Source organism: Pangasianodon hypophthalmus, chromosome 15 (genome assembly GCF_027358585.1).
Source record: "Pangasianodon hypophthalmus isolate fPanHyp1 chromosome 15, fPanHyp1.pri, whole genome shotgun sequence".
In the NCBI taxonomy this organism is placed as follows: domain Eukaryota; kingdom Metazoa; phylum Chordata; class Actinopteri; order Siluriformes; family Pangasiidae; genus Pangasianodon; species Pangasianodon hypophthalmus.
The window spans coordinates 6,734,325-6,762,175 of NC_069724.1; the positions used below are offsets into that span (position 1 = coordinate 6,734,325).

At 38.3% G+C, this 27,851-nt stretch overlaps 2 protein-coding genes across 4 annotated transcripts; both read left to right on the top strand.

The window, feature by feature from the left end:
- Positions 1-666: 666 nt before the first annotated feature.
- Positions 667-7,459, top strand: rab38c (RAB38c, member of RAS oncogene family). The gene is made up of 3 exons (XM_026938640.3): positions 667-1,254; positions 4,150-4,430; positions 6,280-7,459. Exons 1-3 carry the CDS (start codon positions 1,062-1,064, stop codon positions 6,439-6,441), a joined length of 636 nt encoding a protein of 211 aa, XP_026794441.1. The 5' UTR covers positions 667-1,061; the 3' UTR covers positions 6,442-7,459.
- A 192-nt stretch (positions 7,460-7,651) lies between these two features.
- LOC113541570 (phosphatidylinositol-binding clathrin assembly protein) lies at positions 7,652-27,813 on the top strand. Of its 3 annotated transcripts, none has more exons than XM_026938628.3 (19): positions 7,652-9,430; positions 11,811-11,953; positions 12,906-12,981; positions 13,077-13,179; positions 13,299-13,392; positions 16,475-16,586; positions 17,430-17,536; positions 18,604-18,645; positions 20,832-20,917; positions 22,112-22,166; positions 23,004-23,146; positions 23,310-23,407; positions 23,672-23,782; positions 23,867-23,897; positions 25,211-25,370; positions 25,511-25,534; positions 25,620-25,676; positions 26,809-26,925; positions 27,129-27,813. In XM_026938628.3, exons 1-19 carry the CDS (start codon positions 9,301-9,303, stop codon positions 27,141-27,143), a joined length of 1,704 nt encoding a protein of 567 aa, XP_026794429.1. In that variant the 5' UTR covers positions 7,652-9,300; the 3' UTR covers positions 27,144-27,813. The 3 variants fall into 3 exon arrangements, with proteins under 3 accessions (XP_026794429.1, XP_026794430.1, XP_026794431.1); XM_026938629.3 differs by having other exon boundaries at positions 25,238-25,370; XM_026938630.3 differs by lacking the exon at positions 18,604-18,645.
- Positions 27,814-27,851: the final 38 nt, after the last annotated feature.

Here is a 27,851-nt window from a genome sequence, read left to right on the forward strand (position 1 = left end):
TTTGTAATTTACAAAGGGAATCAGCAAAACCTTTTATCTCAAAGCAAAATAAAGTAAAATTAGGGTTCGAAGCTGTCACTCTGGATTTGTGGATGTGATATTTGCCCAGGAGAGCATGGTGGATTAGTGGTTAGTAAATTCGCCTTGCAGCTCGGGGGTGGGGCTTCAGTTCCTGCCTCCGCCCTGTGTGTGTGGAGTTTGCATGTTCTTGCTGGGCTTTGGGGGTTTCCTCTGGGTACTCCAGTTTCCTCCCCCAGTCCAAGACATGCACTGTAGGCTGATTGGCCTTTACTAATTGTGTGAGTGTTTGTGTGTGTGTGTGATTGTGCCCTATGATGGGTTGACACCCTGTCCAGGGTGTCCACTGGGTGTCAGGGTGCCCCGAGTCCCATGGGATAATCCCCAGGCTCCCCTATGACCCTGTGCTGTGCAGTATAAGCGGTGTGGAAAATGGGTGGGTATTTATTATTTGTATTGGAATGTTTTTTTTTTTTTCTTTCTTTCTTTTTTCTTTTTCTCTCCTTGGTAAAATATGGTGCTTGGATTTATTGTTGGTGTGCTCAACAATGATAATGCCTGTTTGTTGTTTGAAGATGTTTAATGGAGATTTAAAAAAAAAAAAAAAAAAAAAAAGTTTAAATGAAGGCCGGAAGCTGGAGAGAGTGGAGCTGCTAAGCCCCGCCCTCAGTGTGCACGAGACCGCAGGATGGGGTTTGGCTGCTACACACTACGGGAGCCGTGAAGGGACACACGCCTCTGTACTCTTCAGTGCAGCAGGGTGTAAGAATACAGCTAGGAATGAAGTTTTGAAGTTTTTATAATATCAGCTTGCTTTTTTAAATAGTCAGTATTTGAAACATTTTAAGCGTTTATCTTATTAGTGTCATTGCTGGCTAATGCTGAGTAAATGCCTGTCTCACTCGAAGGTATTTGAAGCGTTTTGTTGCTGTTTTTCTAAGTGATGTGTAAGTAAGAATGTGTGAGTTTCCAGAAGCTGCTGAGAGGAAACAGTAACCCAGTTAGTGCGCGTGCTTCTCCTCGCGCGAGGACAGCTTTCCATCATGCAGCAGGAGCATTTGTTCAAGGTTCTTGTGATTGGAGACCTCGGAGTTGGAAAAACGTCTATTATTAAGCGATATGTTCATCAGATTTTCTCTCAGCACTACCGCGCTACTATAGGCGTCGACTTTGCGCTCAAAGTGCTGAACTGGGACAATCACACAGTCATCCGCTTACAGTTATGGGACATTGCAGGTGAGAGTGCTTTCAGTGCTTTCTCTTTTTAAATAAAGGATATCAGTCAACCTTTTAACCTTTTTACTGGAGTCAGGCATTGAATATTGCACTGCATCTGTGTTTATATGCAGATGTGTAATATTCCCTGTGATTATCTCCAGATGTCTAATATTCACTGTGATTATATCCAGATGTGTAATATTTCCTGTGATTATATCCAGATGTCTAATATTCCCTGTGATTATATCCAGATGTCTAATAATCACCATGTTTATATCCATATGTCTAATATTCACTGTGTTTTTATCCAGATGTGTAATATTCCCTGTGTTTATATCCAGATGTCTAATAATCCCTGTGTTTTTATCCAGATGTCTAATAATCCCTGTGTTTTTATCCAGATGTTTTTTATCCAGATGTGTAATATTCACTGTGATTATATCCAGATGTGTAATATTTCCTGTGATTATATCCAGATGTCTAATATTCCCTGTGATTATATCCAGATGTCTAATAATCACCATGTTTATATCCATATGTCTAATATTCACTGTGTTTTTATCCAGATGTCTAATAATCCCTGTGTTTTTATCCAGATGTGTAATATTCCCTGTGTTTATATCCAGATGTCTAATAATCCCTGTGTTTTTATCCAGATGTCTAATAATTCCTTTGTTTATATCCAGATGTCTAATAATCCCTGTGTTTTTATCCAGATGTCTAATATTCCCTGTGTTTTCATCCAGATGTCTAATATTCCCTGAAATCAATCAAGAAAGTACACTCCTGAGCAAAAAAAAAGCACAAAATGGCAAAATATTAAGCTTTAAATGATCTTAACAACAAATCAGGAAAGTCAGGAAATGAGCAAGAATTAAACAAATAGATAAAGGAAGTTAGTATTGAAGCTTTTCCCTGTGATTTCTGTAAATGTTTAAGTCTTGTGGCCCTTGATGGGCTGCATCAGGTGTAGCAGATAACCAAATAATCACTAATCTTTTAACATCCCAGAAGATATTTTTTGAAAATTCTGTTCACTCAGACGTGTTAGTTTGAATTTTACATCAAACATTTTAATCACAATCATGATTTTACCTTTGTGTACAAGCAGACTATATAAGTGAATTTCTGTTTCTAGCTTTTCCCCAAACAGCAAAAGTAAACGAGTAAATGGTGGCACAGGAGCTCTCAGGAGTGATTTGTTGTTAAGACCATTAAAAGCTTAATATTTGCCATTTTAGGCTTTATCACATTTAGGCTGCATCACATCACATTGCTTGACTTGTATTTTTCTTGTTCTGCTTCTTTGGAATGTAGAGGAATAGTAGACGTGTCTGGGTTAACCTCAGCTTTTCTCATTCTCGTGTAGAGTCACATGAGAGTTAGGAGTAGAGCCAAGGGCCCTTTTTACTCTGTGCCCCTTTGTCTCTTTCCTTCCATCTTTCTCTATCCTTGCCTCTCTTTCAATGCATTATAAATTAATAAGATTTCTAACTAGGAACACCCCCCTCCATTTTCAATCCAATATTCAATACATATCAAAACTCTGGCCATAAGCTGATATGATATCAGTATGATATGTTTTGTCAGACAACTTCACACACACACGTTGCATAACAAACATTACTGTGCAAAAGTCTTAGGCACATGCAAAGAAATGCTGTAAAGCAAATATGCCTTTAACTTAATGAAATGAAATGTTTCTACATTAAAAAATAATATAAATAACATAAACAATGTACATTTTTGTGACAAAAATCATAATATATTTATAAACACGTTTCATGGTACCAAAGGAGACTGTACAGTTACGGGAAAATAATATATAATATCACACACTCATAGTAGCAAATGAAACATATTGAAAATTTTAAATATGGTGATTAATAAAGGTAAACAAAGAGGGATAAAAGAATATAAAAGGGAAAATGCATATGTGTATATAAAACTATGACATAAAAACTTAGTAGACTAAACCTATAGAGCACAATAAGACTGAATGCAGGAGTCATTGGGTGAGTGAGGAAATGCGAGTTGTGCTGTAAAGTGTGCTGTAAAGGGAGGTGCAGGCACAGAGACGGAGACGGAGAGAGAGAGAGAGTCTCAGGAACAGTGTGTGCAGTTTTATAAGGAAATTAGCTGGTATGTTTAGAGAAGGTGCCACAGCTTTTCTCTTTTTTTTGTCTAAAAAATGGTCTGTTACGTAACATGGTGCTTTCTTTACTGACATACAAACATTTATCTGTAACATTTAATGTGTAACAAAGTGATGATTGGAAATATAAAATGTTGTTGTACGGATTCAATCATGCAGAAGTCATAAAAAAAAAAAAATAGGGTAAGACATTTGCACAGTACCGTATGTCCATGAATCAGATTTGAATTGGATTATATATGGACTCCAATACTTATATTTATTGATTAATTATTATTATTATTAGTAGTAGTAGTAGTAGTAGTATTAATTGATCTTTAACACATTTAGTATGTGTGCAGTGTTAGAACATTATATAAGGAATAAAACACAACATGGCTGTTATAGGAAAAGAAATAATGACAAGGTGGTGTGATGTGGCCCAGTGAGAAGCAGAGTTTTATTCCTCTTACACCACAACAATTTGCCAAAGCTAACAAATTTTCTTTTTTGAATAATAATGTCATACTTCTAATGAGAATTTTGTAATATATTTTTTATCCATTTATAGTTACATTTAATGTTGTGGAATGTCTATGACTCAAGGTAGTTCCTATTGTCACTTGTCACATAAACATAGACATAGATATTTCCCTTTCTCGAAGGTAATAAAACAAAAAATACAGCTTGTCGTGTTCCTGTGATTCCACATATCTCTCTATCCTGAAAACCTGACATGTCAGAGAACCTTGAATTGGGATTTGCCCCTCTTTTTGTAGGTCAGGAGCGCTACGGCAATATGACCCGGGTGTATTACCGCGAGGCTGTAGGAGCTCTGATAGTATTTGATGTGACCAGAGCGTCGACATTTGATGCGGTACCAAAGTGGAAAGATGATCTGGACGCAAAGGTTACTCTCAGCAATGGCAAACCCGTCCCAGCGGTTCTGCTGGCCAATAAGTCTGACCAGTCACGCGACGGCCTGTCCACTGAGATTCCCAATCTCAACACATTTTGCAAAGAAAACGGATTTGTGGGCTGGTTCGAAACATCAGCCAAGGTGAGTGGACTTTAGTCATCATGCATGTGAGGGAACTGGGGTGAGCATTTCATTCTTTCTGGGTTTTTAATTATGTATTTCACAAGGCAGTGTTTTTATGACGTCATTTTGTGTCATTTCTACATAACGTTAATGACGTCTGACCGGATAGAAGCTTTTATGGGTCATAACTAGAAAGAACTACTCAACTTAGTTCAGCCTGGTCGTTTTTTTTTCCCCCACAATGTTGAATTGATGAAGGAATTTTGAACAAAGTTTACCACATGTTGCCTCACCTATAATTGGAGCTTCAAATAAATGGCCTAAATGTTGGTCTGGTGATTCTGTGTATTGACACTGAGATGATTCAGAGGTCAGTGTTTGATGATTGTGTGTGTGTGTTACTGTGATATGAGCCACATGGACACATATCACAGTTTAGAGAGGGCATGTGTTTCAACTCGCAGTTCCTCTCTAATTAAATACACAGGGGTGTGTGAGACAGGAGCTGTATGAACAGGACCCAAGGCAGCTCCTCAGATAAATATTAACACCCTGCTGTGTGAGCTCTGGAGGCCAGAGCTTTTTCAAAGCAGTCTGCTCTGCATTGGGGATATGGCTTATATTTGAAGTATAATGGGATATATGAGGGGAAAAGGCTAAATGATAAGGCTGAATTATAAAGCAGATTGAATTGTTACAAAAATTAAACATTGTGCTTTCAAAAAATGTGTTTCTTATATCATGTGACTTGTCTGCTGGTAGTTGCTGCAGAATTTGCCATGGTCACATGATTGTCATATAGGCTGCCTAGTGGTCACGTTACACAGTTCTGTGATTTGCTCAAGCACAACACATGTTTTAGATCTGAATTGTTTCTCCTCTCTCATGGTGTTCCCCATGGCTCACTTCTTGGCCTGCTATCATTGATTTTATACATGCAGTGTAATCAGATGGCATGGTCTGCAGCTGATGGTACACCAATTTACATGCAAGCATTGGTTGATTATCTGGAGAAGTGTAAACTTTCTAAGGCTCAACTATAACAAATCTGAAGCCATATTGATTGCATCTCCATCAACCCTAAAGAACCAGCATCACCCCTTTATTACATCCCCATCTGCTCAGGTTAGAGGCCTTGCTGTCACTGTAGACACCTCACTGTCATTCAATTCTTATATTAAAAACACTACTAAGACAGCTTCCTTTCACCTCAAGAGCACCGCAAGACTTTGTTCCATTCCTTCCCTCTCTGCGGCAGAGATGTGTTTTTCACATGAAGCTGTAGTCAAGACTGCCAAGTCCAAGACATGTCCAAGACCAGGACTAGTCAAGATCGATTCCAAGTAAAAGCATCATCGTATTTCTGCAAGAGTTTTCTGAATATGTTTTCCTCTTTACACACCCCTTAGCCATTTTTTATGTGCTTTTGGTTTTGTTTAGTTATGCAGTGTTTGAACCCAAGGCAAAGCAAAAAGAACTAAAAATGAACCAAAAGTATACATTTTGCTCTGATTTGGACTTGTGCTCCAAGTCCCTGCATGTTCCCTAGCCTCCTTCTATCTTTATTTCCTTCTCCTTTATTTAAATGGTATTGTACCTTTTGTTATTATTACATGCTTTTTATGTGCTGTTGTGTATCTGTACAATGTCCTTGAGTAGCATGAAAGGCATTTAAAATTAAAATGCTATTATAATTATTAAATTATGTAACTCCCAAGGTCTCATAGCTTTAATCTATTTCTTTATATAAACGTAAGAATGGGTAGTGTTTACTGTAGGCTGATGTGTCTTACTGCAGGCTGAGGTTGCTATATAATAAGCACTAAATCCAAAGCACATTCTTATCTGTGACTCTTGCCTGTTGTAGGAAAACACCAATATTGAAGCAGCAATCAGGTGCCTGGTGGAAAACATATTGGCCCATGAGGAGAACGCTGTCAGCGAGTCAGACCCGAACACGGTGACCCTGTCCGGCAACAACAACACCAAAGATCGTGGCAAAGCCAAATGCTCTGCATGTCCCAAATAGTGAGACTGATGGTGAGGAGGAGCAGAAGTCAGAGAGAGAGAGAGAGAGAGAGAGAGAGCGTGAGAAAAGGGCACAGAGTTACTGGACTGGCTTCTCCCTCAAAAAAGCAATTAAGATAAGGCTCTGCAGTAAAGCATCAGAAACAAAAAAAACACATTGCTGGTTTATATTCCTATAGCATTTCCTCTACAGTACAGACCCAATAACTGGTGGAGTATGTACACAGCCAAAAGACCAAAAAAGCACTGTGAAGAAAAATGACAAAGCCTCTTTACTCAGTTTGTGAGCAGCATGAGATTTGCAGGCTGATGAACCAACAGATCAATGATTAACCCATTTATGCACTAACATTTACCTCATTTGCTAATGAAACCTATAATTGAGACAGTTGAGCGTTCGAGGGTTAAGGGATTTGCTCATGGACCCAACAGTGGCATTCGATGGTGCTGGGATTTGAGCTTATGATCTTCTGATCAGTAGCTCAGTAACCCAATGAACTTAACTACTGAGATACCATTTAAAAAACAAATAACAGTATGAAAATGGCTCTGACATGGATACTTCAAGGGGTTGGGAGACGTATTTGCAACCCTCAGTGTGTGGGTACATGCAAGTTTTCAGGGAATAATAATAATAATAATAATAATAATAATTTGTTTTTGAAATAACTGCTTTATCCTGGTCAGCATGGTGCCAGAGCTTATCCCTGGAACACAGCACATGAGGGGGGAATACACCCTGAATGGGAAGCCAGTCAATCATAGGGCTCCATGCGAACACATATTCACAACTAGGGGCAAATTAAATGTCATGCCATGTTTTCGGGAGGTGGAAGGAAACCACAGAACCCAGAAGAACCCCACAGAAGAGAATATACAGAACTCAGCACAGGCCATAACCCAAGCTCAGGATTGGACCAATAATAATAATAATAATAATAATAATAATAATAATAATCATTTATTTTTAATGTGCCTTTTCCGATCTCAAGATTGCTTTACAAAAAAAAAAGATGAAATATACTGCAGTGAACAAGCAATGGGACAGTAGTCACAGCAGGTACCAGGAGAATCCACACTGATACATAACAACATGAAAACAGCAAAAGCAAAACCACAAACCATTAACCATGTGGAGACAAATCAGCAAAACACACAATGCAAAGTCCAATTACTGTCACTACTACTCCAAAACAAAGGTGTTACAGCATGCATCACAGTTATCCACTGAAGTTATGTTTGTAATTTTTGCTTGTTTTTGGTCAAAACCTCAACTATGGTTAATTTTAGATGTATGAAATATGAAGGCTGCAAAGGTTTTTAAATGGAGCTAGGACAGGCGGTGGTGCAAACTGGCCTGATGTTAAATTCCCCCAACAAAAAATATATATATTTGGATTATTTTTTATAAGACTTTGAATGTGGAAACAAAGTTACTTATAAGTGTTTAAATGTGGAAACAAACCAGGACACAGTGTTATTTGCTTTGTAGGATTAGGAATCTAGTGTGCTAAACGTAAGAAGCACACAGGAAGGATGACAGGAATAAGCCGGGGCAGTGGGGTTGTACAGAGCAGGTGAGTTTGTGTTTAGTTCACCTGATTTATTTGTGCTACAGTGAACAAGGTCTTGCTTATTCCAAATACACAAAAGCTTGCAAATTTTTAAATGACTACCAGAACTCCAGTATGTATGTAATAAAACCGAGCTAAATGGGGCAGTGTGCATGCTGCCCCACGATTGCGCAATGACCAGATCAATGGAACATGAGTTTATATCTGTTAAATAGAAAGAAATTAACATTTATTTAAATAGCATTGTTTTTGTTTTTTCTTGGCTCACTGCTGATATGCTGTATTTATTGACTTTATTTATTGTGCCACATTCATGTACATGGAAATGAACAGTTTGGAAGATGCATAAAGGCTGGAATGGAGATGAATAAAGGACTTTGAAACCACATCCTGTAAATGAATTGGTGATGCATGTCCTGTGTGTGAGCTATAAATCTGGGGATGGATTAGCTGAGTTTTATAGTGCATAGTGAATATTTCACTTTAAGATGCCCACCCCGGATAGACAGACCCCCTCCTTCTCTCTCCTCCTCCTCCTCTTTCCCAGGTCACCTGATTCTGCCATTTTGCGCTGAGCATCCGGCTCTGAATTGGAGGCAAACGCTGGAGTTGTGCGTCTGTGCCATCAGGATGCTGAAATGCTGAATTTGCATGCGTAAGGAGCTTGGTGTGAGACTGGGATTTGGAACCTCATGAAGCAGGCTGAAGGAATCTGACAATGATACTGAGTAGCTAGCCTTATCCTGATCCTGATCCTGATCCTGAACGTGATCCTGAACCTGATCCTGAACCTGATCCTGAACGTGATCCTGTTGTGCTCTGCGGCTTGCTGAGTGTACCGGGCGTCCTTCTGCTGCTGCAAGCTTCACCTCATCAACTCACCTGCAAGAAGGAGAAGGACAAGAAGGAGAAGAAAACGTAAATCGTAACGACTGGAGCAGCAGTTACATGGTTAACCGGCGGCGCGGGAGGGTAGCAGTCACCATAGTGATGTCCTATTGCGGGTTGTAACGCAAGGGCTGCTTCAATTAACCGCATTTCGATCGCTCCTCACTTTCGGATCGTTTGGGGGGCTATTCAGCGCGCGCTCGTTCGTCCTTGATCGGCACGTCGTTCATCTGAATGTCAGCGCATCCTGCCGATCCCTGCACACATCCAGTGCGCTCTCCACCCCTGCAGTGAATACGTCCATTGATTGAAAGGCGATCTCTCTCTCTCTCCCTCTCTCTCTCTGTCTCTCTCTCTTCACACACACACACACACACACACACTCAGAGGAGCTGATCATGTCGGGACAGTCCATCACGGACAGGATCGCCGCGGCGCAGCACAGCATGAGCGGCTCGGCCATCAGCAAAGCAGTGTGCAAGGCCACGACGCACGAAGTCAGCGCGCCCAAGAAGAAGCACCTTGACTGTAGGTTAAGTCCATACATCGCCCTTCACCACGCCAACATTTATCCAACCTCATCTCAATCTGGCCTTCATATGTCCATCGTGCATTTTTTTTCTCTCTTCTCTTCTCTTCTCTTCTCCCTTCTTTACAATCCATAATCTATTCACAGTCTATTGATACCGTTTCAAACGTTTCTTCTACCTGATTATTACCAGGCACCAATTATCATTTCCAATCATGCTACTCAAGGTCAGGGTGGCAAAGCCCATAAAGCCTAAAGGACCCTTTCAGAGGCGTAGACTATAATCACACTTAACACACAAAACCCACGAGTGAGGCCTCACTGCAACACTGGAAATGCTGCTGAGGAATGGCATGGTGTCGGATATGGTGCATTTTAATAACCCTCTGATTCTGACTGATTCAGTGTAGGCTATATGTACAATATTAATGGACTACATTTAAGCTGGCTTAGCAAATTCAGAATCCCACACATCTCAAACCTCCATGATTAGAATGAAATAACAATAGCCCAGGCCTACACTATCAAGGGCATATGGAAACTGATAATATATTATGTTAAAGCATGCACAAAAGAATTGACTTGTACATCAGCTTTTGTTTGTATGTTGCTTTTCATTATTCTCAGTGCTATTGATAAGCAGATGACTGTCAATGCAGGGTTGGAGAGCTTATACTGTATACAGGGTACATTATACAGTATATCTATTAATGTTTAAACACCCAGAATGTTTTTTCATATTCAGTGCTGAACACTTACTATTCTGTCACAAATATAATGAACTGTCTGTCTACATAGTCAACATATTGTTCATATTAAGGAGCCAGAATTTTTTATTATTGAGTATTTTTGCTTTGATGCAATTTTAAAGGAAACCTCCAGTCTGAAAAGCATGAAATATTTTTATATTGAAATATAAAACTGAAATTATATTTGTGATGTTCATGGTGGTTATGATGCTAATGTTTTGGGTGATGCTGTATTTTTGGTATTCCTGTGAGAAGATGTCACAGGAGGACATTGCTAGTGCAACTATCTCAAACATAAGAGAGAACAATCAGGTTTCACTTTTAGCAATGCTCCTAAAAAAGAAAAAAAAAAGAGCACCATTTTCTCACTCACCATTTTCCAGCGATGTTCAATGTCATATTAATGAGTAATCCTATGTAGAAGTAGTGGAGACAGCAAACGCTGGACTCAAAGTTCCTAAATGCAATGCAGAAAAGAGTTATGGCAGAGATTCTGCTTGTTAGTGATCTAGCATGAAAAATGAAGCTTTGGAAGCTGATCTGTTTGAGCAGAGTGTACAGAAGAGGAGGTGAGAGAGCTGGAAAGATTAAAGGACTAAAGCCCTGCTGCACTGGTCTCTTTAGGTAGGGATGAGTTTCCACCAGTGCCACTATCAGCAGGTAATCAACCTGCATTGTGGATAACGTAGGAACCCATTACCCAAAGTGAAAATAGACTAACATGTAGATGAAAGAGGTTTAAGCTAAAAAAAAAAAAAAAAAAAAAAAAAAAGGCAACTCATTATAAAATAAATCTTGGACACCATTAGATATCACGTGTTAATTATAAAGATTAATATGCAAAACGTCCAGGGTGGATTCTTCCCTTAGGTTTGGCCAGCTAGCAAATTCTGGACATGCAAGGATCTTTTAGGAACTATTCATTTTTCCAGGAAAACTAGGAGTTATTCATCATCTTCCATGAAGCGTTTGCTTTTAGAGCATAAGTCAGTAGATCCACTGAAAAGCTGCAATCAGAGTTGCACCTGTGCTCTTGGCTTATGTTGTAGATCTGAGGTTATAAGGTCCTGCTTCTTATACTGTGGAAATAAGATTATGTTTTTGAGTAAGATCATTAAACCTCTGCTTGCTTCAGGGTCCTACAATATTGTACCATTTTTCCTTCTCCAATTACTCCGGCCTCTGAAAAGTCCTCATTCAGTGGCTGTTCCATGAATAAATAAACCCTAGGCCTATTTGAATATTACCATTCATTCTCCATGAAGGAACTTGTAAGATATTTCAGACTGGTAGCTGGCCGGAGTAAATTAAATCCCAAAAAATTAAATTTCCACTGTTTGCTGATGACATGCCTAGAAGGGTCTGCTATGGAGAGGAGCATCCACCGACCTCACAAGCCAAGCCGAGTTTTCCTCTAATTCACAAATAACTTCTGAGCATAGTTGATTAAGGGACTAGGTAATCAATTAAGCTCTCAGTTAACAAGTTTAGGACAGAGATAAGCCTTAGGGACATTAGGAAAGAAGTTTGCATTGGCATTCTCAGCAATACACCAGGATATATGTCTGTTTTTCCAAAAGTATTCTTGAGTTATTGATATGTGGCAAGTTTCATTTGTGTCTTTGCCCAGATCTGATGCATTGCACCAATGAGCTGAGTGTGAGTATACCTCATCTGGCTGACACGCTGATTGAGAGGACATCCAGTCAAAGCTGGGTTGTGGTGTTCAAGACCCTTATCACCACACATCACCTCATGATGTATGGCAATGAGGTAAGAGGCATGGCATTTTTTTCATTGTAATTGTATTTGATTTTTTTTTTTAACCCTCTGTGGACCTGCAATCACATTACATTGTTTTATAGTTCTACTATAGTACATCCACAAAATAGATTTATTAATTTGTTTGTAACAATATTTGACCTTTGACCTAGGAAAGCGTCACTTATATATGAAAGTGGACCATAACGGGTAACAGTTTTCATCAAGCAGGGCTATTTCTTATATAAAATTTATATATTTATATTTATATATATAGATTTATCAATAATAAAAGAAAAAGTTGCCACTGAAAGAATACAAGAGATTTAGGCCACTTGAACAAAATGTCCACACTCTAGACTAAAACTCTACAGCATCCTTTCATAAAACTGATTGACATCTACCTAAAAATACATAAAATGTCTTGCTCAGTCATGTTCACTATAAACGAGACTATGCTAACATGCACGTTATATGTATTGCCTAATAAACCGTTGTTATTCATACAGTTTTAATCGGCTTGAAAGCCAAAGTCTTTAATTATTCCATATGTAGTGCATTTTTTAAAATAAATTTATTTATTTATTTATTTATTTACCGTAGCCGAAATTATTTTTACAAATTAGCTTTATGGTATTTAAGTACTTTAAAAAATGCTTACCATGGTGTCCTTTGACCATGTGTCACAATAATAGTTCTTGTAAAGGTTGCCTTGGTAACCAAAGAGTTTATTTACATGGCAGGAAAAAAAATTTGGATTGCATAAACGAGTCCATTTATAGGTCCATACAGGGTTAAATAATGTGCTGTATAACATTTTCAAGATTCAGTTTATTTGAATGTGTGAACACGTCAAAATGTTTTTTCAACACCATTAAATCTGACTACAGTCAATTTTGTCCAGACGTATTAACAAACCTTCAGAGAGCTCCACTTACGAGTGTTATTTCATTCCTTCAAATAGAGGTTCATCCAATACCTTGCGTCAAGAAGCACACTCTTTAACTTGAATAATTTCATAGATAAAGGGGCATTACAAGGTGAGTATGAGTTTAAAACATCACACTCCAGATATGTCTCTTCAGGCAGTGATTATAGGACAAAAACCCTTACATTTATAATTTATTTCCTACAGGTTATGACATGTCCACCTACATCAGACGATATAGCAGATATCTTAATGAACGGGCAATTTCCTACAGGCTGGTAGCAGTTGACTTCACCAAGATGAAGAGGGGGTGAGTAGGGATTGATTTTTTTTTTTTTTTTGAAAACCCAATGAGTCAGAGCAGTCTTCTATAGACATACTTTCATTTATAGCTTTGTGCAAGTACTGTAAGCTTTCACTCTTCTGCAGGATTGATGGGGTGATGCGCACCATGAGCACAGAGAAGCTGATGAAGACCCTCCCAATCATTCAAAATCAGCTGGATGCCCTTCTGGACTTTGAGGTAAACTTGCTTGAGTGGTGTTACAGCGTATTTAAGACCAATTCTAGAAAAAATATAGTTATAGTTTCTACCATAGCCAAAAAAATGACATAAACTCCTAAAAGCAAAACTGCACATATAACTTTTTGAGTTTTTTTTGTTAATTAGCATGTCAGTGTTAAGAATGACAAAGTAATGGCTGGACCTAGCACCACAATGTTCTTCTATTCTTAAGCTTTTATAATATATTCTTGTTAGCATTTCATTGCTTTTATCTCGTCTTATTCAGTTATAACTGTCTGAATGTCTATTAATTCTTCATTAGCTCTCAGTTAACCCTGAGCCAATATTGCTTACTCTTTTCAGAGGAAAGTAGCTAATATACGATCAGAAAGTTTGCTAGAAGACACCAGATGAAATCATAGACCTATCTGCGTATTCAGTGGATTGTCATGATCATTGGCATATCAAAATGTATTACATAAAAAGGAAGATTTTCTGAAGACAGAATAGAATAGAGTTTTATGAGAATAGAAAATAAGAGATTATAATTTTTAGATTTTTTAGATTTAGATTTTTAGGTATTGACAAAATACTAGAATGCCAACAAAATGAAGTAGTAGTAGTGAGAAGTTAGAATATAGGCACAAAGAAAACTCACTTTTATTCCATGTAAATATGGCCAAGAAGAGAGTTTAAACTGAAGAACAAGTGCATGTGGGGGGGCCAAAAAAACGATAATGAGGTATTTATATATATATACAGTACTGTGCAAAAGTCTTAGGCACATGCAAATAAATGCTGTAGAGCAAAGATGCTTTCAAAAATAATGAAATTAAATATTTCTACATTTAAAAAAAATACTATAAAGAGCAGTAAACAGTCAATTTTTGGTGTGATGACTAAAAAAATAGTAGTCTCAGGTACAATTTGTTCGGTTTTATAAGGAAATGAGCTGTAAGTGTTACAGAACCAGCCACAGTTCTCCTGGAGACTTTGACTGTAGCACTTGCTTCTTATTTTTGCAGCAAAACCCAGCAGCCTTCATTACGTTTTAAGTGGCTTCTTACGTAATCTGCTGCTTTCTTTACTGGCATACAAAATTTTTCTGTAATATTTAATTTTGTGCTGGAAAACTAATGTTTGGAAATCTAAAATGTTTTTGTACTGACTTGCTAATGTAGAAGTCATTAAATAAAAATCTATAACAAAGTTTGTACTAAAAAAATAGGGTGCCTATGACTTTTGCACAGAACTGTATATAAGGCAAAGGCAAGACCTTCAAACATTTACTAATGTGCAGAATGTCCTCTGTAATCCAATTAAGAAAGCTTTTGTTAGACAGAAAGAAAGAAAAAAAACAAAAATTCATGAATTTTACTTACAAATTCTGCCAGAGTAGGTCACATTAGCTAACTGGTGAGCATTAAGTGTGTAGAATAATGACATTTATGTTTTGCCGTAAAACTCCTCTGAGAAAACTAGCAACAGCTAGCTAGCATTAGCAGTGAAATGATTAATAATGATTTATGAATATGAGTAGAAAATGCTTTTAAAAAGCCTGTCAGGTTAGCTTATGTTAACTAGCTGTCTATCATTAGCAGCAGATATAATGAACATTTAAGAATTTGACTTAAAAAATCTGTTCAGGTTAGCTATTCTTAGCTAGCTGGTTACCACACCCTGTGAATGTCGATAACTTCCTTGTTTCTACTTGAAACCTTCTGTTTTCTGTGTTCTGAAGACAAACTCTGTTGCCTGTTACAGCTCATATGCAGTTTATGGTTCTAATATATGTTTTCAGGTAGTGTATATTTCACACAAATATTAGCTTTGCAATGAACAGGAGCTGTATAGATACATGTGCCGTATGGATACATGTGATGATTCATATTATTAGCGCAAACTAATAAGGCAGGTTTTGTTCACACAGTCTCATCGATAATCAGAAATAGCATGTACAATGCCTCAGAAAGGCTCAGTAATGCTAGTAACCCTGGTAAAACTCCATGTTGAAGCAAACAAAATGTAAATGTATTAGCAAGAAACACATGTAAGTAATAATGTAGACTAATGTAGTCTGATTTATGCTTTGTCAGAAACACGTGAAATCAGCTTCTGGTGTAGCTTCATAGCTGTAGCTATTTACAACCTGGCTTCTTTGTATGTCACTACTGATGATTTGCTGTAGGGTTGGGGGGTCTGTTCAAATGTTTCTGTTTTGGATAATGACTTTTCTGAACTGCTTTACCCCAAGAAGAGGAACCCCATCATATTCAAAAATTCTCAAGAACCACTTATAATTACATATACTCTATATGGCCAAAAGTATGAGGACACCTGACCATCACCCATATGTGGCCCTTCCCCAAACTATTGCCACAAAGTATGACATGAACAATTGTATAGAATGTCTTTGTATGCTATAGCATTAAGATTTCCCTTCACTGGAAAAAAGCACCCAAACATGTTCCAGCATGACAACGCCCCGTGCACAAAGTGAGGTTCATGAAGACATGGCTTACCATGGTTACTGTGGAAGAACTCGAGTGGCATGCACAGAGTCCTGACCTCAACCCCACTGAACACCTTTGGGGTGAACTGGAATGCTGACTGTGTATCAGGCCGATTGAACACAATCCCAGCAGCCATGCCCCAAAATCTAGTGGAAAACCTTCCCAGAAGAGTGGAGCTTATTATAACAGCAAAAGGGGGACTAAATCTGGAATGGGATGCTCAACACAACAAACACATGTGGGTGCGATTGATCAGGTGTCCACATACTTTTGGTCACATAGTGTGTATCTTAGTGCAAAGCTTTGTATCCCCCATTGTTTCTGAGTTTAAAAAAAATGAAATGTGGTAGTATCCTGCAACAATCCTATATATTAGATATCTCAAGACACAAGGTATGGCTGCACATATAATACATACTCAAATCATGACCATTTTTTTACTTATCACAATGAAGAGACCTGTGAAACCTAACAGACTAAATGCCTTTTGGCATGAGTTGTATTTTTTTGTCTTCCTTATTTTATCCTAAGGACTTTCACAATCTTAACTCTTGCACTTAACTGCATTACTGTGATTTTCCCTCTAGGCCAGCTCTAATGTACTGACCAATGGTGTGATCAATGGTGCCTTCATGCTGCTTTTCAAGGACTCTATCCGCATCTTTGCTGCTTACAATGAGGGTGTAATTAACCTTCTAGGTAATATGTCCCATGTATATATCTATAGTAGTTTTTGTTGTTTCTGGTGTCGGTTCTGTTGCTGTTTATTTAAGGAATATCATCAGTGATGTGGTGGTGTGATGCTGCCCAACGTGATGCAAAGTTACTGTTACTGCCACGAAGTTGATTATTTTTCTACCAATAAAACTGAAGTGTTTTATTCCTCTTATACCACAGCATTTTCCCGATGGCTGCATTATTTTATTAATTAATGAATGATGTCATACCTTTTATCGGTTTATAGTTACATTTAATGTTGTGGAACCCCGCAAAAAAAGCTTACGTTATAGCAGCTATAAACAGTCATCCCCTCCATTTTTCTCTTTTGGCGTTAATAAGAAAAAAAATAGCAGCTTGTGATGTTCCCGAGAAACCAGAAAGAGCAAATTCGCGTGTCCTGAAGACTCCTGTGGCGGAAAACTTACCCACACTGGAGACTCCTTTCATAAACGTTAAATAAACATTTCTTTACAGAAAACATTTTTCTTTGTTACATAGCAAAGAAACGTTGTTAATCTGATTATTATTAGATTTAGACTATGTGGAGCATCCGTCATACATGTCCCTGTGAATGAGCTGCTCAATATAGAAATGATAACATATTAAAACGAGTGCATTAATATAAGCCTGTCATTTGCCTTGCAGCCAGAACTACTGTCAGAGCTGCTGTTATAGAACATTAATCAACACCTTCTGACGAATCCATTTCTAGTATTCAAGAGTGCTGTGGTATAAGACATTTTAGCGAATGCAAATGAGATTATTGGAAGAATGTGTGCAGATGCAGAGCTGTCGAACTAAATACCTTGTTTCGTTTCAAAGAGAAATATTTTGATATGAAGAAGAACCAGTGTAAAGAAGCCCTGGAAATATACAAGAGGTTTCTTATCAGGATGACCAAGCTCTCAGAGTTTCTCAAAGTGGCAGAGGTAAAATGTTTCTGAATACACTCAATGCATGGGTTTGGTCGGGCTCTTCCACACAGGCCCTTTTTTTGATTACTGCCCCTCTTGGCTTTCGGTTCAACTTTTACCAAAGGTTCCCCTTCATTCTGCCTGTTTTGCTGCCTGCACTGCATGCGTTAGCGAGATGTCTCTCAGTCTATCTCAGCAACAATAAGAACAATGATGTGTTATTCAAATGAAGACCAACTATTTCAGTCATTTGACTTAAGTTTGCAGAAAAAAAAAATAGTTTTGCAGTCCAAATGCAGGGCACAGTTGTCAACGTGGAAGATCTCTGACTGTGATCAAATATGAGTGAGGAATTTGTAGTGTTTCGCATCTAAAAGGTTGATGGATAAAGGTGCAGTAATGGTGTCCTCTGCCTTTAGAAAATGAGTATGCATTAAAGCAAATACTATTTTTTGACAACTGTGCCACATGGCTGGAATTTAGCCATTCCTTTTATTTATTTGTTTATAAAGCATAATGTCTTGCTGTGTATGGAGGTATTTTTTGGAAAAAAAAAAAAAATCCTGCACATCCTGCTTGATTTCTAGATTATGTTTTATTATTTTGTCTTTTTTGGCTAAGTAATATGTCTCTTCAGGAACTGGGTGCAGTGCTATCCAAAAACAGACTAAAGTTGACTTTAAGAGCGCATTTCTTTATTTGTATAACAATGTGTGTATGCCATTTTTTCTTGTCCTTTTTTTTCAAAGTCAACATTAGTTGTGTGTTTCTTTTGGATGTTTCTCACCTAGTCATAAATATTTCATCTCCGTTCACATGACCGAAAGTGACATTTCATTGTTTTCTCACCCATGAAGCCAACATCCAAATCCTTGTTGTCTATCTCTTTGTACATGCAGTTGTCCATATTTTCTTTAACACCCACACAAACGCCGCATGGAGTAATGGCTCTTTTTCTTTATTCTTCCTCCCTCCTCCACATACCTCTTTTCTGATTTTATTTTTTTGTTTTACTTCTTTTGTTCCACATTGTTTTTTTTTATTTTTGTTCTCCTCCCTCTTTTCCTTTTTTTGTGTCACAGCAAGTTGGAATTGATCAGGTTGACATCCCAGATCTCTCACAGGTTAGTGGCACATTTCATCTCAATTTCTGCCATGTGGCTTCACCCGAAATTCTCATCACCACCTCACCCCATAGACCTCCATCCCCAGCCTCCCCCATCTCCTCTATGTTTACCCCTCATCTACCAGACTTTTAGGGTAGGGGCCTCCAGAAACTTACTCCATACCCGCGCTCTCCCTGGGAATCTGATGTGCTGTTTTGCGTTTTCTGTTTTCATCAGAGGTAAATGGGTACTAAAGCTGGTCACCTTTGACCTCAGAGAAGCTCTCATTTATGAAGCCTTATGCCTTGAATATTGCCATGTGTATTAGCACAGCATTTTTATTAGGAATGAAAGGCCGTTCAAGGCTATTGAGGTTTGCGGTGTCGTCACGTTACGATTAAGTGCTTGCTCTTCAAGCCACCATTTCTTACTGGTAAAATCCATGAGAAATTTAAAGCGCTTCTATTTCCAGTGCAGACTGATATATAGCTGAATGGTGTGTGTGCCTAAGGGATTGTGGGTATAGTATTTAGCTTTTACGCTGCAGGCACTCACCATTGCCATATATCTCTGCACTGGTAGGGTATTTTTTGCTTTAATAGCTTTTGGGAAGAGTTGTGAATGTGCACAATAAATAGAATGCCTTAAAACTGGAGCAGGGGACAAAACTTTGCCTGGCACCATCTGAAGTTTATAGTCAGCAGCCATGCCAAATGTAGGCCTCCAATTTATGCTGGTCTTTGCATTTCATGCCAATTACGCTCCATGCCGACTGACAGAGGGGTGCTGGGCACACATCTCCCCCTTCAGTTTGCCACCATTTGGCTTTTTTTTGTTGACATTTTCATTTACATCAGACAGGGACTCCTGAAGGTGTTGGGCTGGCATACTACACAGTGGTACCTAACCATGTCGAAAACATTTTAAATGGAAGGAGTGCCTTGTTTACTTCAGCTGAAGCAGTATTCAGAAGGCCTGCATAATGTAGCATCCTTATGAACACTCAGAAATGGTTCATCACCAACATTAACAAAAAAAAATGATAAAAATAATCCACAGGTTGAATCGTGTTGTGAGAGATAGTATGGCCTTTTGTACACTCCTACAGCCATGTTACCGTTTCCTTAACTTCTTGCTATCTTTTTGTTTGTTTCTTTTTTAAACAGTCTATTGTTTCGTCGCATATGTTTCAGATTTCTCAGTGGGCTTTTCCTTGTTTTGTCTCCTCTTAGAGTGTCTGAGAAATCTGTTCTTTTGTTATTCATGGAAATCCTCCCTTGAACTGGCATGCAGAGTGGACACGTCTAGTCCTTGAAAGGCAAATGTTGTGTAAGAACAAAGCCATTCTCTTGAAGAGTGAATGTTCATCAGCCAGTACAGCTCATTGATTATAGCTTATAGAGGAAGAAAAATGCATTTCAGTCAGCGAATGCACAAACTCATGTTCTCATCCAGCATTTGCCTTTCCCTGTATAACCTGCTTTGGCTTCCAAATGTTTTTTATTTCCTTTTCTTGACAATAAAAGGGCATGTGTTTGCTGAACTTTTCCAAAAGACATGACACACAAAAATGTCATTTGCTGCAATGCAATCATGAAATTGAACTCCAAGTGGAATCCAAAGTTTAATAGGTTGCACTTTGGCTTTTTATATCTGTGCTTTATGAAGTGCTCTGCATGGTCAGAAAAAAAGGTCCCTCTTTTTTTTTTTGTTTGTTTGTAGAAAAGTCTAGTAATTTGTGTCTCCCCCTTTGAGAAGTCCTTGATCTCAGTTTGCTTCACAAGCCGTGTATGAAGTGTCAGAACACTTGCATGGGAAATAACACATTTTTTGCATGTATAAGCATCTTCTATTTGAATCTTTTTTGCTTTGTCTTCCTTTTATTTTAGAAGCTCATGAACACTATTAGGTTATGTCAGTAATGCAGACCTTCCCTTTGTGACTCTGTATATGTCTGTTTGTCTGAATGTATTTATGTGTCTGTGTGTATGAGTGAGTGTGTGAGCGAGAGCGAGTCTTTCAGCTGTAGTAATGTATGTATGTATGTATGTAGTAGTGTCCATGTGTTTGTCAAATTCCATGTTGGTTTATGTGTGAGGGGCTGTGAGAGTGTATGTCCGTGTGTGTCTGTGTGCTTTTGTATTGTACTCAGTGTCCACACGTGTGTCTGAAATATCTCTTTTCCTAACCTGCATCGCTTCCAGGCCCCAAGTAGTCTCTTACAAGCTCTTGAACAACACCTGGCCTCTCTGGAAGGCAAGAAAATCAAAGAGCTCTCCTCCATCAACAGGTATCTAACACACATGAGAGTAAAAGGTTCACCCAGTTAAACTGATCCTCACAGTTGTACCTACTGATGCTCACAAAAGCAATTATGAGGCACAGTAAGACGTTATTAGTTATTAAAAAGCATCTGCTTATAAACAGGTCTCTGCCAGACTGCACATTTTCATTATGCTGGTGTGAAAAGAGTCCTGCAGACTCTACATTGTACAGTTTATTAAACAGTTTGTCCCAGAGTGGTTGCAGCGAGAATGATTTACTCTAAGCCTCCTCCTGAAAAAGGCTCTTAATCTTAATCTTTTTTTCTGTTTTGTAGTGCCACTTGGTCAGCTGTGATTCTAATAGAAATCTAACAGAAGCACACCGATACAATTTAATGCCAGTATAATATATGGATCACAGTAACAAGCAGTTTATTATATTTTACACATACAGTATTATGGTTTATGTGGATCGATACAGTCACCCGGCCAACTTACACATGTACACCTGGACATTTGTGCAATTATCCAATCAGCCTATCATGTGGCAGCAGTGCAATGCATAAAATCACACGGATACAGGTCAAGAGCTTCAGTAAATGTTCACATCATACATCAGAGCCAGAAAAAAAATCTCAGTGATCTCAGTGACTTTGACTGTGACGTGGTTGATGGTGCCAGAGAAGCTGGTTTTAGAAACTGCCGATCACCTAGGATTTTCATGCACAGCAAGTCTCTAGAATTTACACAGAATGGTGCAAAAAACGAAAAAACACTCAGTGAGCAGCAGTTCTGCGGGTGGACACACCTTGTTGGACTGGTTCAAACTGACAGGAAGGCTATGGTAACTCAAATAATAGCTCTTTACAACTGTGGTGAGCAGAAAAGCATCTCAAAATGCACAACACATTGAACCTTGAGGTGGATGGGATACAACAGCAGAAGACCATTTCTGGTTCCACTCCTTTCAACTAAGAACAGGAATCTGAGGCTACAGTGGGCACAGGCTCAGCAAACCCAAAAACGTCACCTTTTTCCAGTTGTTAACAGTCCAAACATACTCAAACCAGCCCATCTAGCACCAGCAACCATGCCACAGTCATGCCAAGTCACTGAGATCACTTTTTTTTGCTTATTATGATGTTTGATTTGAACATCTATAGAGTTACCTATCTGTTTTCATATAGTTTATTACTGTTTATTACCTTTCCTGTTTGCAGGGATGAGAAACAGCAGGCTCAGGAGGCCGAGGGCAACAGATTACAGCCTACAAAGGTGAGACAGCTCAGGGTTCTTACGTCTCACTGTTTAGTTTTTGAAAGTAAAGGCAGTATTTAATTTTTTACAAAACGTGATACCTGATGAGTTCCCTTAAGTAAAAGTATCACAACTAATTTTTTATACACTCATATCAGAATGAAACTTGGATACATCAATGCAAGATTTATTCTTACAGTTTTATTTAATAAACATTAAATATGCAAATAAAGCAATAAATCATTAAGTTAGTGCACATTTGCATAATACAAAAATCTATTTTTCAACAAATTCAGAATTGTTTTTGTTTCAGTGTAGTAATACATATAATTGTTTTAGAATATTTGCTTAAAAACTCACTTTGACATATTGACAAGTGTATATTTTTGCACAGTTTAATGAATAACATTATCACTTAAAGTCAAAACTATTTTAAATATTAAGAAAAATCACTTTCCTTAACTCTGACTAAATACTTGTCTGATAAACACAAATTTTGCAGCAAAGATTACAATGTCATCTATGGAAATGTCTATATGTGAACATAAGATATAAGCTTTCCAATAATATACGATTCATTAAGAACATTAAGATTAAATAATGCCTGAGAAACACAACAACATTTATGTTATGTTCAACCAAAAGGGGTTGGGATATTAGTTGAAAAATAAAGTACTGATAACAATAATTGTTGCTTTCTTTGTACATTACAGAAGTATGAAAGTTATAAACAAATCCCAAAATCTATTTATTGGAAGCGACTGGCCTTAATATGATTGTGAAATATTTACAGAGGAAATTAAATCAAAAAGTGAGTACCCTTGCTGATATGTTTCTCATTTAACCTCGCAACAGGGAGTACAGCTCAAAGATATTGGCATGCAGACCCCAACAGTGTCTCCCAGCGGGCAGTCCGTGGGCAGTGCCAACAGCAGCTGCACCAGTAGTGGTGCTACTGAGCTCCTCTCCAGTCCACCAGATCTATCCATCACAAACGGGTACTGAGAATAGTACTTATACTGTTATACTGTTCACTTTGTGATTTATGGGATGGTTAGAGATTACTGCTACTATGTGATATCCATTTCATAGACCTTTGAATACCTATATTAAACTTCAAGGTGTACAAATAGTGTACTTCTGCGTCTCTTGAACCAACAGTGTGCACAGTTTCACCAGTGATCATTTCGACCTCCAACACAACCTCACCGCCCCTGTTCCGACTAGCACCCTGTCTGCCAATAACAACGGCTGGGGAGGTCAGATTTACCCCATTAACATGACAACACACACCAACATGAACACACAGACTCATTCAGTCACGTCTTCATATATTTCATCTTTATATGTTTGCCATATGACTTAATCTTTTTCCTTTTTTGTTTAACTTGCTCTGCATGACTGGACCTTCTCTGGGTGAGTCAAAGATTTGTGAATGAATGTGATAGTTTGTAAGGGCAGACAGGACCCACATTCCATTGCTGTATCCTTCTGTCTCCTGCTATAGGTCGTGTCCCCTTTAGGACCCCTACTCAAGCCCACTTCACAGGTCCACGGCCAAGGCACACAACTCCATAACGGAGGAAAGTTACTGACTAATGACCTGGACTCCTCTTTGGCCAACCTAGTGGGCAGTAGGTCTTTTATTCATGTGGCTTTTATACATTTACCATCATATTTTATTTCCTGTCTAATCAAGCTTATGGTGTTTCTCATAGATTTGCACTTTGGAGCACCCCTGGCCAAAAAGTAAGATTTTCTCAGTATACTCTTTTTATTAGATATACCTACTGCCCATTTTATTAGATACATCTACCCTATAGGTCACTTTGAATGTACACTATATGGCCAAAAGTTTGTGGACACCTGACCATCACACCCATATGTGCAGCTGCCCCAAACTGTTGCCACAAAGTTGGAAGCAAGCAATTGTATAGAATGTCTTTGTATGCTGTAGCGTTATAATTTATCTTCAGTGGGACTTTGGGGCACAAACCTGTTCCAGCGTGACAATGCCCTTGTCTCTGAAGACAGAGCCCGGACCTCAACCCCACTGAAACGCCAATTTCGCACCAGGCCTTTTCACTCGACATCAGTGTCTGACTAATGCTCTTGTGCTGAAAGATCACAAATCCCCACAGCCACACTCCAAACTCTAGTGGAAAGCCGTCCGAGAAGAAGGGAGGTTATTACAACAGCAAAGGGGGGACTAAATCTGGAATGGGATGTTGAACAAGTCAATTCAAGTGGCTTTATTGTCATTTCAACCATATACAGCTAATTAGTACACAGTGAAATGAAACAACGTTCCTTCGGAACAAGCACATATGCGTGTGACTGGTCAGATGTCCACAAAACTTTGGTCATATAGTGTATATAATTACTGACTGTAGCCTATTTGTTGATGTGCACGAATTGTTAGTCCCCCTCTACCCTGTCAATAAAAGGAAATGTGCTGCCGCATACCAGCACTGACCAGAAATTTTATATTTGAGTGATGGATGAGTGGATAGAGCACACGGAGGGGAACTTTTTACATTCACTTAAAAAAAAAAAAAAAAAACATACTCTTGATTATAGATCATAATTGAGCACCACATAAATTCCTGTCTAAATAAAGAAAAATATAAACAACAGGGTTTTTTGTTAATATAATTAAATATATATAGTAAAGTAGTAAAGTACAATTAGCAATTTATTAATGAACGATACAAACAATGTACTTTTTATCTGTTTAGAATTATATTTGTATATATGTTGTGAAATGGCCATGAGACAAGTTATCACTTATGTTATAGCAACTAGCAGCTGCAGCATGTCATGTTACTAAGGGCTATATTGTGTCAAAAAGCTATTATTAAGTTTCACTGTCATGTGAATCCTTTACATGTCCAGAGTTATTAGTTTCACTACAATATTTTCATCACAAAATTTAATTGCACATTCACAGTTCAAATTAAATCAGCCCTAATCTAACAGACTTTTATCTGCATACTTAATATTGATGCCCCATGCTGTTGGCTAGTTTTCTTATGTTTGAAGACTGTTTTTTTTTTTTTCAGTGAAGTTGTTCCATGCTTTCTCGTTAGGCCAGAGATGCAGTGGACCCACCTGGAGAAGAAAACCACAGGAGGATCTCACTGGCAGTCTAAAGCCATGAGTGGCACCGCACCGTGGGGACACACACATCTGGCCCCTGCCCCTATTCCTGTGCCACAGATGGTAGGAACGTTTACTCTTTAAACCTCACCCACACATTTCTCAGGGAATATAGACAATATTACATAATCACAAGTGCAAACAAAAGCTGCCTTAATGGCTAACTGTACCATTTCTTTTCCTCTTCCATCTGTTCACTGCAGAATGGAATGATTTATACTGGCTATGTAAGTCTCTTCATTACTTCTTTGTGAGAAATCATACCGCAATCATTTGTTTTTCATAATGTGTACTGATTCATTTATTTTGCAGGCACCAGCTCCGGTAGCATTTCCAATGACAACCCCCCAAGTGCCTGTATATGGGATGGTACGATTTAAAAAGACATCTCACCAAATGTTTACATTTAGAAAATCATGTAAAGGGACAGTTTGGTCAAATTTAGATATTTACACAATATCTTTTTTTTTATCTTAGCTAAAATGTAGCATATCAAACATGTTTAGTGTTATACATAGTGTAACGACATGTTTATTGTCTGAAATGTGTCTTTTTGGTGTTGTGTATTGTGCTCAATATACAATCCTACTGGTTTTAGCAAGTAAGGGAAGTTCATAGCATCCGTGTTTAGCATCATGTAGACCGCATGCCTGTATCATAGCACACTCACAGACATTAAAAGACAGTAACACCATACATTGTGGTAGTAATAGAACACAACAGGGTGTGCTGTTATGGGCAAATAATCAATGACTGGGTGGCGTGATGCCTCTAATACTGGAGACTCCTTCCAAAACACACCCTTTTTTTTTAAACTGTTTATGTGGTGAGCCCGCTATACAAGCTTCTGTTGTTACTATAGAAACTATAAAGTATGACAATGAGCACATTAATGTGATTTATGTTTGTCTTGAAGCTGGCACTATTTTGTTGAGCTGCTCTTATGGCAAAGTAATCAACACCTTCTGACCAATCAGAATGGAGAATTTGACAACACTGTGGTATGATGTACATTAACTGTATTATCTGTATTTCTGAAAGTAAATATGATCACCTTCAGGTTTTAGGCTTGAGTCTGATGCTTGTGTGGAGTGATGGTAAACTATGTGGTAGAAGAAAGCGATTCAGGTTCAAGGTGGCTGCTACTATTGGTTCTATCTATATAGTGTTGTTTTTTCAGTTTTAAACAGATAACAAGAAGCCTGATTGAGATTTGAGTGTGTATTGAAAGATTAGACAGTCGGTTTGTTCAGTGCTAAACTGGTGGCTGTAAGCTTCCCTTATTTGTCAGCAGTTGTAAGCTTGTAGGTGTCGTGCAAAACTAAAGAAGCAATCATCAGAAACCATACATGCCCAATATAGCCTACTGGATTTTGGGGCAAGGGGAAAATCATGTCAATTTTTTTAACCAAACTATCCTAATGTCATTTTCAGTTATTTTACTAATATAATTGTATTAATTAATACTATGAGAAATCTATCTGTGTTTGATTTCTAATAGATCCCTCCTCCCATGGGCCAGATGAGTTCAGTGCCCTTGATGGCACCCCAGCCTGTGATGTACAACCAGCCTGTTCTCCGCACCACCAACCCCTTCACCCCTGTTCCTGGGACTCAGGTACTGCACTCATTGCGTTTTCTATCCACGGTATTAACCTCAGATATTATTTACCCTTGAAATAAGATGAAAGCCTTGTTTTTCCATAATTTATTCCAGCGCACACAGCATACTGATATATAATTACTGAAATGCCATTTTTTTTGCAGATATTTAGCTGAAATATTGCTTTGAGTGGACAGATTTTTTTTTTCCATTTTCAGATGCACTTCATGTAGCGCTAAGGAGAGTGTCACACTGACAGTAGCGCCAGAGGAAAAACATCAACCAACCCAAAACCAAATATGACAACGGAGATGTGAGAATTGGTTCAGAGACTGACATGTTCATGTGCCATTTTTGCCCCTTGAGCTGTGTGTTTGTAGCATCCCCTGCCCCGAGAGCATAACATAGTCCTGTCATTTTACACGTTCTCTTTAATTTCTTAAGTGTCAGATCTAGTGTTTCTAGATGGCCCTCTTAGATGATGTCACTGGCTGAATGCGAATGGAGTGACAATGTATAGTGATTTGCGGTGGAATGAAACAATGTCATGATGTCAAGTCCCCTGCCCCTCTATTTCCCCCCGGTCGGAGAGTTTGTTGTTGTAATTGTGTGCACTTGAATCTTTAATGTTTATAATGTCTAAACCAAGCCACGGTTTTGTATGCACATTGCCTGAATAGTGTTTCAAATCAACCACTGTCAATGTTGATGATCGTGCCACAATTGCTGGCCTCCTGAATTCTTGAGTCCTGGAGAAATGTGTACAGGTCACTTTTGTACATTTGTCTTGTCCCTGAACATTTTGGACTTCACCTTACAAGTTGAAGCTGTTTATGCATACAGTAACTTGTAACATTTCATTCAGGTATGGTTAAGGTATGGCTGTATGGATTAAAAAACAAATACAGCAGTGTGCTTGTGTCTATATTTTTTCCTATTTG

What these genes read in the sequence shown, in the direction of transcription:
- LOC113541570 (XM_026938628.3), top strand. Translation starts at nt 9,301, where the DNA reads ATGTCGGGACAGTCCATCACGGACAGGATCGCCGCGGCGCAGCACAGC. An exon ending in ATGCCCTTCTGGACTTTGAG is followed by an intron (nt 13,393 to 16,474) that starts GTAAACTTGCTT and finishes TTTTCCCTCTAG; the next exon opens with GCCAGCTCTAATGTACTGAC. An exon ending in TTTGGCCAACCTAGTGGGCA is followed by an intron (nt 23,783 to 23,866) that starts GTAGGTCTTTTA and finishes TGTTTCTCATAG; the next exon opens with ATTTGCACTTTGGAGCACCC.
- rab38c (XM_026938640.3), top strand. Translation starts at nt 1,062, where the DNA reads ATGCAGCAGGAGCATTTGTTCAAGGTTCTTGTGATTGGAGACCTCGGA. An exon ending in ACAGTTATGGGACATTGCAG is followed by an intron (nt 1,255 to 4,149) that starts GTGAGAGTGCTT and finishes CTCTTTTTGTAG; the next exon opens with GTCAGGAGCGCTACGGCAAT. An exon ending in GGTTCGAAACATCAGCCAAG is followed by an intron (nt 4,431 to 6,279) that starts GTGAGTGGACTT and finishes TGCCTGTTGTAG; the next exon opens with GAAAACACCAATATTGAAGC.